Source organism: Dufourea novaeangliae, unplaced genomic scaffold (genome assembly GCF_001272555.1).
Source record: "Dufourea novaeangliae isolate 0120121106 unplaced genomic scaffold, ASM127255v1 scaffold47, whole genome shotgun sequence".
In the NCBI taxonomy this organism is placed as follows: domain Eukaryota; kingdom Metazoa; phylum Arthropoda; class Insecta; order Hymenoptera; family Halictidae; genus Dufourea; species Dufourea novaeangliae.
In genome coordinates, this window is record NW_015373920.1 from 441,788 (window position 1) to 456,643 (window position 14,856).

General features: G+C 46.2%; 1 protein-coding gene across 1 annotated transcript; it reads right to left on the reverse strand.

The window, feature by feature from the left end:
- LOC107194465 lies at positions 1-13,876 on the reverse strand. Its single transcript, XM_015584092.1, has 12 exons — positions 12,021-13,876; positions 4,431-4,525; positions 3,844-3,973; positions 3,595-3,698; positions 3,002-3,179; positions 2,272-2,515; positions 2,124-2,179; positions 1,936-2,039; positions 1,731-1,857; positions 1,494-1,667; positions 1,325-1,407; positions 1-205 (listed from the first exon to the last, which is right to left on the reverse strand). The coding sequence occupies exons 1-12, from the start codon at positions 13,734-13,736 to the stop codon at positions 1-3; spliced, it is 3,216 nt and encodes a 1,071-aa protein (XP_015439578.1). The 5' UTR covers positions 13,737-13,876.
- Between the last annotated feature and the right edge of the window lie 980 nt (positions 13,877-14,856).

Consider the following 14,856-nt stretch of genomic DNA (forward strand, 5'->3'; position numbering starts at 1 on the left):
TCAATTGTCGCTCTCAGCGTAATCGTCGCTGTCCCCGCTGTCGTAGTACTGGCTCCTGGACTGATGAATGGAGTCTGGCGGATTCTCTGTTGATTGGTCGTCGAGGTATCCTTGAGGCTCAGTGTTCTGGAGCAGATCCACCGATTCGCTGTCCATAATGTCCAGATTTTGAGAAAACACGTCCTCTGATATGGAATCGTACGACCTGGTGAACAACAAGTATCTTAGATCCCGTAAATTCCTCGGTAGACTCTGTTAAATCTTCTATAGACCAAGTCAAGTTGTTGGACTATAGACGGCTCGACGATAGCACTCTACAATGCAAAATACTTGGCGCAACCGAGTCTTTGACAATTTACGGTTCGGTTCAGGAATGATGAATGTTTTCTCGTAAATCGTCGAAGACTCGATTAGTCTCGGGTAAACCAAAAGCTAACGATATCTAGTTTGCGGCAACGAAAAGGATAAGAATGAAGGCGAAGGAAGATGGTGGATCTATATTTCCTTCAAGAGTGAAAATTCAATTTAGAAATTTCACTCTTGCCTATTACAAAAGTACTATTAGACCATTAGTGTCTTAATCACGTCCAATTCAATACTTTCTTTTATTAACGCAAAACAAGAAGTTCAATTAAAACTCCGTATTGTTCAGTAATATTCACTCTTAGATAATGTATCGTTAAATCTTCAGGTTACATTAATAATTCATCGACCGTCCAGTAAATACGTTCGAGAATAAAGAGAATAAATTAAATAAACAAAAAGAAGAAGCAGTTAGCTAACTCTCTATTAATGCATTATGCATTCCGGGCCTCGTGCATCCATACCATGCAGTTCTGTTTTTCTTTACTTACTGAGCTGCAGATGATGGTTACATTTCATCATCACACAGCCTGCAACAAACGCATAGATTGCACCATTGTCATTACGGTCGCAGTACAAAGGGTAAACATTTTGTTAGATCCCACAAACGGGGACAAAATACCGACTATCTAAACGGCAAAGCATGCCAGAATTCGGAAGCTATGAGTTCCGTTTCGTAGCTTGGAGTAAGCCAGAACTTTCTATGATAATCGGTTCATCTATCACTGATAACAAGACTCTTCGTAATTTTATAAAGATTGTTATTAACAGACTCTAGTATGCCTCTATTCGAATTTCAAACTGATCCATTCGAGCCTGTACATTTGAAATTGGAGTGAAATGATAACATGAAAACACATGACTGAAGGATAAAGTAGGACGACACTGATATTTCTCGTGATTTAAAGGAAAAGTATAGATGAACCGTAATCATTCTGAACAACGTAACACGAACACTTACATCTGTTCGTTCTGTTCGTTACCGCTCTCCTCGGCCACCAACATCTCGTATTCCTCGGCCGCGAATCGATCCCAGTCCGACAGCTATGCAAGACGAAAGATAATCAATTATAACACGCACATCAAGACAAATTTTATTGTACTTAATAAAAACGTGTGGAAGCTCTCACCTCATGGCCATCGGGATCGTGTTCCCTCGCGGACGCGAACGGATCTCTCTGCTCGTGGTCCAGGTACTTTTCGAGGTTGAAGAACGTGTCGAAGAAGATCGAGGTCATCTTGCATTTCTTCAAATCGCTCAGGGATATCTTCCCCGGTGTCGCTGGTTTAATCATGTCCAACATCTGCGCAAGACCCATGTAAGAAAATCATCCACGAAGGCAAATATAGATTTTTTTAATAATCACCTGACAAAGACAGTCCTCGAACGGCAACGTCTCTAACCCGATCGCCTCCATGCGGTGCAATTGTTCTTCGTAAAAGTACTCCAGTTCGTACATCGACAAGTACCCGTCCCCATCGAGATCCATGCATCTATCAAGATCATCACAGATGAAAGTTTCACGAAGAATATACTCTATTACATTATCAGAACGAATAGGAATACGCTACCTGAACCAATATTCGATCGCGGTTGGATGATTCTTGTCCTCCTCGCTGAGCAAGAACCACACAAATTCTGTGTAACTCATCGCGGTCGGATGATTCTTGTCCTCCTCGTTTAGCAAAAACGACACCAGTTCCGTGTAGCCTGTTTTCTCTTGCGGCTGTTGCACCACCCCGCCATTTCCACTATTTACGCCCCCTCTGGTCACAGCCCCGCTGAATATTCTAGCGATCATACGCTTCGACAGAGCTGGAACAAAATAAACGATTCTGTGTAAGATTAACTATGAATTTCTGGCTGATTATAGGCATACACTCTTGCGCCCAGTAATTCCTGCTTACCGTGGTCATTGTACTTGGTGAGGTCTTTCTTGTCGATGAACAGATCGTGGTCCCGATCGAGCTCCCAGAATTTGCAATATATCACGTAGAAATGCTCGTAACTGAAGTACGCGGTTACTTGATTGATGTCCTCCTCGTGCTCGAGAACTGCGATCACCGACAGCAAGTTGCTTCTTCTCAGCTCCGCCACGGATATCCGGCCGCTCCAGCTTCGGTTCACGCAATAGAATATCCTGGCGATCACCTGAGGGTATCCACATGAAACAGAAAGAAAAAAATTAAGCCAACTAGGATCATCCCTCGAAATATTAAAGTTGAATCTTGAATTCAAAACGGACGCGTGTAAATAAATCAGATCGTTGAAATAAAGAGTTTAGGGATGGAATCACGGAAACCGATGAAAATATTGTCGCCTATCCAGGTGATCGTCGACTTCGAAATACGAAACGGTGGAGCGTCTTTTCCTGGCTGGAAATAATATCCAAGCGATCGGGTCCGCGCGATAATTGCCCGAGGCGATCGTCTTGAATAATTCAAAGACGACTCCACGGTTGCATAAATCACACACACGCGGGGCTCCCCGTGGTGAACGGAATTTTTCTCTTCTGTTTCGCCTCGCGCTCGGCTGCGCAGCCTCTTCCTTCTGTCCACGGGGCCTCCGTGTATGCATCGCGAACAAGAAAGAGAGAGATCCCCAGACCCGACAAATATTTATCGCGCGAATACGGACCGTGTGTACATAGCGTGAATGGAACTCAGTAGCCTCTTTCAGGAAAGTTAAACCGGGATGAGTCTCGACCACATCTTGCACCAACGGGATCAAATCCTCGGGGAGTATATTGTTCCTCTGGCCCCGGGTCGTGATTCTGATGAACTTGCTCGCCGCGTCGTGGTGGCTGTTTGACATTCTGCAAACGATCCGACGATTCACATTAGCCCGTTTAATCCATCGTGATTTTCCGCGTTATTGATTCGAGTAAAAGTGATCGCTAGGAAAACGGGAGGTTTGAACGGACAGCTGTGGAAAACTTTGGATTCTCCAATTGGACATTTTTGCCAATTTTGCTATGACCATCACGGTCATAGTGTCCTCCCATTTTTCTTAGTGAGAATAGAAGCTTATGAAGTCTTAAGGAAGAAGCGAAGATTATTGTTATTGTACTCTGAGGCTGCTACCTCCACCCCAACCCACAGAAAAGCCATCCCTCTTTATTGCTTCATTACCATTCTACGGTATGAATAAAATCTCAGTGGGTCACAAACGATACCTCGAAGAATTTCATTCTCGCTAGATATTATCTTAATCGAAACTGCCTTACTTACTCTTTCCAGAAATCAAGGAAGGCGTTCATCTCGATGTAGCCAGTTTGGTCGCCGCCGGCCGCCAAGAAGAGCGGCACTTTCCAATAAAGCGGTAGATCGCATGCCTGCAACCGAAAATCGTTCCCCGTTCATCTCTATCCGAACGAAACAATATAAAGTCCCCGTGTAATCCGAGTGGAAGTCATCGAACAACGGGGACAATCGACGGGATCGTTCAGAGTTTTAACGAGCTCCTGGTTGGCCTCTTACCTTTGTGATCGTGTGAAATTGGGCACGAGAAGCACTATGGCCGGGCAGAGCTTGAAAAGCCGCGGTGATTTTGGAGATGGTCGCTTCTATTTGCGACAGCGGTAACGGTTTGCCTCCGGGGAAATAAAATCTGCAACCGTGAAAGAAGATCGATGGATTAGTTCGACGGTACTACTTTAACACTTTGCCTGCCACGTTATCCAAATATGGGTGACACGTACAATCCCCCATATTAATGTGGCACTCGAAAATTTTATTTTACAAATTAAAAATTTTATTATAAAAAATATGTTTTTCACGATTCAAACAACTTCGATTAATGTTAACCAACGATCAACTCGATCAGCAGTGTAGCTAACTTAATCGTTGATTAAAGTGGATCGAAGTTGGTCAAAGTGGCCCGTAGAAAACGAAATAAGGCGTGTCTGACTACGTACGGCACTTTTCACTGTGGCGGTTACCGTGTTAAAATGGCTGTTGAAAGGCGCAAAATTTAATTTGATTTCATTTTGACTGTACAGGATTCATGTTGTCAAAACCGCCGAGTGTCTTTCGAAGGGATTTTGATCGTAAGTCAAAAAGCTCACCTTGGTATGTGGACGTTTCTGTTCGCTTTCACGTGCCTTTGGAGCGTTGTATGGGGCGGCAGATTCTTCTGCTGGGTTTTGTCTTTTGCGTACGTCTAGAACCAAGCGGATTAGATTCAAGTGATCATCCTCGTCGAAGACGCGATCATACGAGAAAAAAATTCAATGAAGCTTGAGAATCACGACTAACGATTCAGGACACTGAATCCAATTAGATTAATATCTCGATCATAAGGTGAATAAAAATTGTCCAACTCAACAAATAATACGAACATTATTGTGTTCTTCAACGACTCGTGTTCCACGCGTTAATGCATATTAACCCCTTAAGCGTTTGCTAAAATTTCGGAAAACAGTAAAAAAATACCGTTTTCTTCTAATTCATTATATAAATGTTTACAAACTTCCATCAAAAGTCACAAGTTTTCGAAAAATAACTTGTATTTTTGTACATACAATAAAAAATTATACATGTAAAATCTAACTACAGTAAAGACTCGATGAGAGTGGGATAAGAAGTTTCTCGTGAGAGTTTCAACTTCATCATCGCCACTGGTTGTGCCGCAATAACGTTTCTTTATTTTCGTTCCGAGTGTTATACAACATCGAGTAGCCTACAGCGGATGTGTAGTGGGATCATGAAAGATCTCGAGGACATAATGCTGCGACGTTTCCGGTCGCAGAATCGACAGCAGTTCTTCCGCGTCAGGGGAAGGGGACCGATCGATAGTTGGTCCTGTTATCGGCGAATAATAATAATTGTAGGTCCCCGTTCGAGACCGTCATTGGTTCCGCGTGTCGGCGAACCAAGGACACGGCATCCTGTTACGCGGCGACGCGAGTCGCGAAGGATCCGAAGAATGCAAAGAGGCCGGCCAACGCGGCACGGCTGGCTAATGCATCGCCGCCGCACCTCGGCCCATGTGACTCCGGTTACATCACCGGCCTACTCCCGTGCCCCGCGAGAGGTACACTTATATGTACCTATACCACGAGAAAATCTATCCGCGTGTTAATTGTCCCAGCCATTCTACACCAATACTCGTGAAAACGATCTTCGGTCGATCGACGCGTTCGCCCCGATGCACAGTGGTTCCGAATCAAAATTTAACAGCTGAAATGGTCAAAAAGAAATTTATTTTATCTTGCTAAGAATCTGTCTGTCTTAATACTTATAAGCGATCGTGTAGGTATATGGATTAATTGATTTTCTAAGGGATCCAGAGAAATGTATGAATCGGCGAGAGACAGATACTAAGTCTAGGAATCTGAGAGAATTCTCCATCTTTTAAGACAAAAGAAGCCCGAAGTTTCAATCCTAGGCTTGTTCCTTTAAAAGACTGACAATTTCTGGAGAAAGCCACGGAGAAGTACGGACGATTCCAATCTCTCTAACAGAGAAACGAGGACGGGGATGAAGAATGGCTAAGTAACAGGAATAGGTGGCGGGTGGATGAGTATGTAGGGGCGACGTAAGGAGGAGTAAACGGTCGCAATAATAAAAATAGCGTCTTGCCTGCTACTTCGAGAGCTTCCATTTCAGAATGAGGATCAATAATGCATTCCATGCTGTCGGGTAAAAATAAGGCAATGCCCGAACGGTGCCAGTGACCGATAAACTCGGTGGCAGGCTCGGGATCAAATGGATCAACTGAACGATGTCGCTGACAGTCGAATGATTGCTGATCAATTTCGGACCATCGAGTACCATCCAGAGTTTCTGGACATCTACGGGCCAAGATCATTGTTTTCTCCTGGATATAACTTGTTCAGGAAATTAATCTTTATAGCAATTCGCCAGCGTTATGCGATCATGAGCACCGTTCCCCAAGTCGTAATTTCTTCTATAGAATATCACATTCCGTGTGCTGTTGATTTTCTATAGTTTCCTATGATCACGTGCAGTGTGAGTCGATATGTTAAAATTAAATTCAGCTAGAAGTGCGTTGACGGGTCAGTGGGATCGTGAAAGAAACTATAAAGCAAAGGTGGTTAAAAATTGTTTGCTGGAGAACACTATGACAAAATGTTAGATTCTAAATTGAACGAAATAAATATGAATGAATCCTATACTTTCGAAGTGTATAATCACTTTTGACTCTCACTTTAGGTAAACGCGGAAGAACTCGAGAGGATGCAAGCAGACTTGCCGATCGAGATTAAAACGCGGGATCGTTGCAAAATCCCGGAACGGATCTGATCTCCGTCATATGACATTGGAACAGATTGCAGGCGACCGGGTATAAGCAATTATTGTGGCCTCTGTTTGGCACGGTCCGCTGCGTGACACACGGGATACCGTCAATCAGCGTTCCAATTGACATTGCGAATTCGACTGCGCCTCTCGATCGTAACCTAACCCAGACTGCAAGGACCACTCGTCGCGTCCCGCTAGCGAAATATACACTTGACCTTCGACGATCGAGCCCCGTTTCAGTGTTTTCGTTTCATTTAATACGAATTTGATCGGCTCGGCGAATTCTGTAAACACTGTCGATTAATTTTGGCCGCTTGAGCCTGATGTGCCACGCGAGGATATTTTTCGTGAAATCCTCGAGTCATTTCGATGAGGATTTTCATCGATTTTTGGAGGCTGTCGAGAGAACTGGTCGTGAAAAGGACGAGGAAGGACAAGGAGGAAGATTATTAAAGAAATCATCGAGAATAATTGATCTTCTGATTCGTGTGGGCACAGAAACGAAAAGTAAACAAGATACCCGTTGGTGGAAGATCTATTTTTCCAGCCTCGTTAATCGCTAAATCTGTGTCTATGGGATCGACGAGATTTCCTCCGAATGTCTTCCAGCTGCGAACATTCCCACGATCATCTAGAATCGACCTAAATTGTGTAAACAGCTTACTAGTAGATTCCATAGTCTGTCGATTCCGCGTTGGAAGGTGTACATATCCTTCCTGGTCCCAGCGATCGAGCAAACCGAGGCGCATTCGTTTTCAAACCGGCAAACCTCTCCCTCCAACCGATCCGTTTTTCAACCATAAGCGGCGGCACGGCGCGGCGTTCCAAGGCGACAGTCGGCGGCCTTTTAAAATCTAGCACGATATCCAATATGGAACGGCCACAATGAGTCAGTCCTCCAGTGCAGATAATTATGCCGCGAATGAACGATTTCTCGCCGTTAACCCCAAGGGCGCTTGCTGAAGACCTTTTTCCTATTCTCTTGCAGAAGATCCACAGGATTTCACGCGCGACTCTTCAGATTCTTACGGTCCGTTATAGTCGTCGACTAGGTAGTTTCATCAAACGGGAATTTTAATTAACCGATAGGCACATACTTGGAACGTAGATCGCCTTAAGGTGTCGGGTGTCATTAAATTAGTCGCTCTGTAATTCCAACGAGCCGACTTTAATTAAAAACTGCATCGGATCTTTCGACCGATCTGTCCATAAACCGTTCATTCGCAGGAATAAGGATTTCAAGATATACTGTACTTGCGAAGGCACCTATTTTTTTGAGTTAGCCCTTTCATTCCCAAATTATATAAAAATTACCAAAGAAATATTCTGTTGTATTTCTGTGTATATTACACGACATATAAATGATTCAAAAGGACATTTCAACTTTTACTGACGAGTCCAACTAGCAGGTCCAGGAGAAAACGGTCCCTTTTTCCTCTCTTTTCATGCATCTTTCATCACAGGCACCCACACGGTGAAAATTGATTTTCAAGCTGATTTGGATGTAACAAGGAGCACAAGTGAAGTGTGTGTATAGCGTTACGGTTGTCGGAATCGCGGGTATACACCGCGTTTAAATCTGACTTGTAACGATAAAGCGAACCCTGCGTGTTCCGCTTATGGTCACAGTGGTGGTCCCTTCATTCCTCCGTCCCGAGGTCGAATAACATTTAATCGTAAACGAAAACCGTGCATGAGTCAGCGACCAAACAAACGCAGCATGAAGAGACACGGTTTTCTGTTCTCCTCGGTTCGACCCCTTGATTAACTTAATTGAGACCGAACTCTTCTTTCGGCCATGATACTGCGTCTTTTCTCCATGTGGGAACCACCTCTGTTACGGTCTTCTTGGTATCGCTATAATCAACGGAAAATCACCAAGAGTTGGCGACAAAGAAACAGCGAAAATAACAGGGCGTTTCAAGTTCGTTCGAGCAGAGAGAAAAAGAAAAGCAGGGGGACGAGAAATTCCTCGAAAGAAATTACTGAAACGATCAATGTCCAAGAGGAGAAGAGACGAAAGAAATTGTTTAAACGATCATTGTCCGAAAACAGAAGATACAAAAGAAATTGCTGAACAAACGCGATCGACAATGTTCGAGGCGTGTAACAGTCATCGGACGTTTTCCCACAAGACCTGTGAATTCTTCATTGGCACGATATGGTCGCGGGAACCCTCGTGCGTCTCGAGCATGCTCGGTCTTATTCACGTTTCATCGGCGAATGCAACGCAAGACGGAGAGACAGAGGGAGAGAAAGGGAGAGAGAGTTAGCTGGTTCTAGAGCTCCGGAACGGAATCGATGCAGCCTCTCTGCACCCGCCTGCATCCATAAATATCCGCGTGTTTCTCGGTTCCCGGTGGCCACGACGCATCCTGCTATCCGTGGAATTCTGTTGTTTCGATTGTTCCATATCGTTTCGTCGCGTGATCCTCTCTTCCGTATCTCTTAAAGACATTTCTTTACGGCATAGAGAACACTTTTTCCCCCAGAAAAATTACTTTGAGTCGGTACTAAAAGTAATTTTTCCTAAAATTACTTTTAGTATCTAAAACACTACACATACCCTTGAGACCATGGGCAGAAGATGACATTGTCGATGTATGTTCGATCTGTAAGTGAATATCCCTGATAAGGGACAATATTCTTCTTGATAAATTCTATTCCGATGTCTCGATAAAACGAAGGCTCGTTCAGGGTACAATAGAACTGCAATAACCGTATAAACAACAATGTCACAGCTAAGCCCTCACGGTAGACATTGTGCGAACAACGTGCTAGAACCGTGGCTTATCATTGCTTATGCTCGACCCAGCCTGACCCGATCTTGAGATCCCTGAAGAGTATCCACTGATCGAGATTACACGTTCTCCACGCGATATACGCTCTTCGGAACGCGTTGCAACCCACCACATAGTACGATCCAAGGGAGACAATGGATGAAAACGAAGAACAGAGTTTAATACGCACGCGACATTAGTACCGCTGGGAGAACTCATTAGTTGCCGACAAATCACATTCGCTGATGACGAAGAGTGAGAACGGGACACACTCGGATCAAGTGAGATAGAGCGATAATAGAGTAATCACGTGGTAATGACGTATAGTCGTCGCCAAATAAGACCACAACTGTTTTGCGCATCCCGAATGACCAGGAGAGGTCTCTCGAATCCTGATTCCCCCACTTTGTTGCTTTCTATAACGTGGGCGATAGAATTTCTTATACACCGGCTGACTTGATGAAGTATTTCTCAAGACATTTTCGTAGTAAGATATCAAAAATTATTAAAATCATTATATAAGAATTAAACTCAATTACCCCTTGAACTAATAATTATAAATATAACAGGAAACATACAATAAATCGTCACCATCGAAACATACAAAAATACTTATGAATTGGCACGTTTGTACTTCACAGTCACTCGATGTATGATGCTACACGAGACACAGTTGTTTATGGATGTTGATAATTAAGGTGACCGAGGAGATAAAACCGCAAACAAGTAAGAAATTTGTTATTTCGCGGTTATGGTCTTCCTTGGCGACGACTATAGTAATGACGTAATGTCTTCTAGTGTTAACCATTGGGCTCGGCGAGACACCACCCCTCTTGCCCTTCTACCGTTCAGTTTGTCTCTGCAACTTATCAGCCCCCAACTGTACACAAGCAATGGGTACCAAAATGGCGACAAGGATCGATAGGCGTCGAAAGTGATCTCGGGTCACGAAGTCCCCGGTGGATGCACTCAGGAAGCCCACATCTGTGCCCCATCCCCCTTCCCCCCAGAGGCGAACGTGCCGCGCGATAAACGTCTTTTGGCAGCCACGCGTTCACCGGTATACTCGTCTTCTTTTCTGGCCGTGATCCAGAGCCACTTCCGAAACTGGCCCCGAAAAATTTCTTTCTTAAACGGTCGATCCTACAACCCCCTTCCCTTCCTCCTCGTTTCCTGCTGTTCGACCGCTCGTGGCAAAACATCGTGTTCAGGATCGAAAACATCCTGTGAGTCAGTAGCGCCCGATCGCCACGGGATGAATGGAATACGAAAAGAATAAATCGGGGAATGCTCGAGGATCACACGGGAAGGAACTAGAGGGGGGGGAGAGGCTGAAACCGACCTCTACGAGGAGAGATCTTGAACTCGTTTCCGAGACAAAAGTACCAGGAGTCGACCGGTCGCAGGCATCCTCCTCCTCCTCCTTCTCCTCGGGGAAGAGGAATTTGGACGACGACCAAGAGGGCCAGATATAAGCCACCCAGAGAGGCGGAGAGAACACGCGGGGGCCGACACACACACGTCTTCACCGATCGGCGACCGCCCGTTTCTCGAACCGCGATTTAGTCCGGTGGAATTAGACGGCTCTTCCAGGAAAACCGTGGGCAACGTCCACCGTGATTTTGCTGTTTGCCGCGAATTTTCGCGTTAAACTGTAAACTGATCCTCTAATGGGACCCGACGTCGATCTTCTCGTGGTATACTTGATCAAAATCATTCTGCGACCTCGGAAAGTAAGTGTTAACGATTCCTTGAAAACTTTTAAGGCCCCTGTCCTCTTTAGCGGCCCGAAAAAATGGTAATATTTGGCCACAAGAATTTTTAAAATCGGTTAATAACTTTTTACATTACGATGGGCACCGTTTGTATACAGTGCGATATCGAATCAACACGATTAGCGCCATCTACAATGCAATAATATGGAATCGAAAATGTTTTTTATTTATCTGAATCTATAATAATAACCAGGAAGCTATTTAACCGTATCTTCTTGACTTTTTTCGAAAAACATTTCTCAGGTGTCATAATTTTTGTCCAGTCGCTAAAGGGGAAAGTGACTTTAGTTTAGGAACTACGATGAACGTAGTATTGCTACGGGTCGAGACGTTCTTGTGTTTTTTTTTCGAAAATTATTGAACCTTCACCTAGTGCATTCAGCGTTTAGTTTAGTAAAATTGTGACGAAGCGTTATATTACATACATTTGGTCGTTACCTTAGTTTCCGAGGCAACTGTAGTTTGAATGAGAAGTAACTTAGGCTTCAAAGAGCCAGAAACAGTGATCATTGTCCGTAGACCCCCTGGTGTACAATACCTGGCAGTCGTTCTAGTCGGAGGGTAATTCGGGCCCTTCTCCAGTTGGAATGTAATTAGGAACGCTGACTGGGTGTTTAATTGCTACTCAAACGAGCCTCGCTGTCAGACATTGTACACCAATCGATAGCACGATTATGTCGAATTGAAACTGTAATCCGAACCTGCAGACATGTGCTGCACGTCCAGTTACACTTAGAAACTAACCACTTATACCATCTGAATGTTTCATCAAAGGCAGCTATTTTCATCGCCAAAGGATGATTCTCGAGGAAACCGTAACGATCATCCACCAATTTACCTGGGCTTTGTTCTGGACCTCGTGTCCAGTCCTCCAAGTGTTAATGGCCGGCTGCCGTGGTCCCCGTTTGTCGAGCAGCAGCTCGCTGGGGCACTTCTCGAAGATCAGCACCCGTTCGGCGACCGATCCCCTGGTCAGGAACGGTCTGATAGGATTGTTCCCGGTTCCGGTCGCGGCTGCGGCTCTGATATGTTGTTTCTGTTGCGTGGTCAACTCCGGATGAGGCACTTGCTCGATCCTCGGTCTAGGAGTGTTGATCCTTGGCCCCCATCTGGACATCACAGCTGGTTCCTTGTCATCTTTGCTAGTCGCCTCTTTGTCCTTCCTGATCTCTGTCTCGAACTTAGACCTGGTGGTCGATACCAATTGCTCGGTGGGATTGAACGACGGCTGGTTATTGGTCTTCTGCTCCTCGAGCCTCTGCTGAGTGGGGGGATTTTGTTGGGCCGCCCTATACCTAACCTTCGCGTAATCCACCACGGACATGCTTGACAGATCGTCCTTGCTCAGGGATTTCGCGTCTGGGACTACGGTGCTATTGGTGTTCGTGTTCGTTCCAGGTGGCGACGTGACCACTACGTTGTTCACCATAGTCGCGGAAGCAGGAACCACCAGAGGAGCACCGGAGCTTCCATGATGATTGTGACCGATGATAATCGGTTTGACTGGCTCCACCTTCGGTTTCTCCCGTTTGATCGCTGGCTTCTGCCTAGCCAACGGCACCAGTGTTCTCTCTGTAGACTCCTCGGTGATCACCGAGCCCGTCTTTAGAGCGTTTATCAGCCTCTCCTCCTCCCTGGCGACCTCGTCCAGGTACACGCTCGAGTTCGCCACGTTGTTCTTCTTCTCCTCCTTCGTAAACGGTTTCACGTCCTGCTGTGGTCTCGACGGCGATTCCACGGTAGCCCTCTTGGTCTCGTTCAGTTTATTCTTCAACGGCCAAGTGGTCAGGCCAGAATTCACGGTGCTCGAGGTGTTCTCTAGGTTCGGGGCAGTCGGTGACGTGATCACCGTACTGGAGGGCCTTTTTTGTTGAACGATCTTGGACGGTGTCAGATCCGCCGGGAACGTGGTCTCGATCGTCTCCAGAAACACCTCTCTGTGATGAGCACCGGGCGGTGTCTTCGTGGAGACCAGAGGCTTCACGATCTGCGCGGGTCTGTTGGCGAACGGAGAGGTCGGGGACAGCAGAACGTTCGTCTGCTTCGGCTTTGGCTGGCTACCAACCGTGCTGTTCTTTAACGGGGATGATGTCTGTTGTTGCGTCGAGTTCCGCTCGAACTTCTGCAACGCGAACTGTATCGACGATGGTAATGTTTTCGACGGCGATCTTTGCCTGGTGGCTGCTAACCGTGCCTTGTCCTCCACCACGAAATTATTTACCAGTTTCTCTAGATTCCCGTTGTCCAAATTCGGTGTCTGAGCCAGGATATCCACCGCGGTGGCCGGAGTCTCTGTCGTTGGTGACATTTTTCCAGTGTTATTCGATGTATTCGATGGTGTCAGAGCAGTACCGAACTTATCCGCGGCGGTAGCATTGCTGTGACAATTCAGTATCTCCGTGGGAGCTAGACCACGGCTCTTCCAAGTCTGATAGATCGCCTCCGCGTGATCGCTGATCTGCTTCGCGATCGCCGCGATGTCCTCATCCCCTGAACTGGACGTCGTCTCCGTCGGAAATTTCCGGCGTAGATCGTGTTTCGCTGTCGCGGCCATTTCAAGCCACCGTTCCTGCTGCTGATTTGTCTCCTCCGCCGATCGCTGTAGCCGCCGTAGCTGCTGACCACGCAGCTCGGGATGATGATCGAGCAAAAAGCTCGTGGCACGATCGGTCAACTCTGTCGTGTGATCGAGCACCAACTGGACCAACTCCGGTTCACCCTCGATCGGGACCACGTTCACCGGGATCGCGTAACCGAAATGGATCGCCTGGCAGTCGACCTGGTCCTCGTCGGAGCGTGTCTCGTTCACCAGACAGGCGTTCAGATCCGGACAGTGGACGGCTCGAGCCGGTCGTGGATCGACGGTCACCGGTACGAAGAGATCTCGTCGGGTCGCACAGACCCGGTGATCGATCGTCTCGATTTCAATCGCCACCAGCTGTCGACCAGCGACCCCAGCCGAGCCCGTCGCCGTTTTGCCTTTCAGTCGCGACGATGCTGCTGGTGATGCTTCCGTAACCAATGAACTCGCCACTGCTGGCATATCTCAGGCCACCAACTGGCCCAGAATGATCCACGTTCTCCACGGCCACGACGGCTGTCGAGCCTTGGTCCACGCGATCTTTGTACCTCCTGCCTGTCTCCCCATTGTTCACCTTTCTCGGTTTCTCTTGAGATTTTGCTTGATCCTCTCTATTCTTTGCTCTTCAGTTACCCTTGGGTATTCTTCGAGACATGGATCGTCGATGGATTTCTTTCTTCAGAGCGGAACACACTTCTATCGACGATTGTCTTGAGGTTACGTGATTTTTTTTTTAACACTATTTTACACTGTTAAAGATACTGTTATAGACCGATTGAACTGATTATGCAACCGATCCCCCACTGTTGTTGTGTCATTGATATATATTATTGTATTCGATTCCCGAGAATCACGCGGCAACGATGATCGAGCTACATCTCTGCGTTCCCTGCTGGTGCCGGGGATCGCGAGTGATCTGAAAGAAGATAAATATAAATTAGTATTTATCCCGGCCGATCTGACCTGCCGTACCGTGTATTTTCGGACGTGATACGTGCTCTGTGGTAGTCGGCGCGCTACGTACGAGAGACTGGCGATCTGGTGTGCGCTTATATGATCTCCGCCCTTTTGTCTCGCGGAGGATACGTAATTA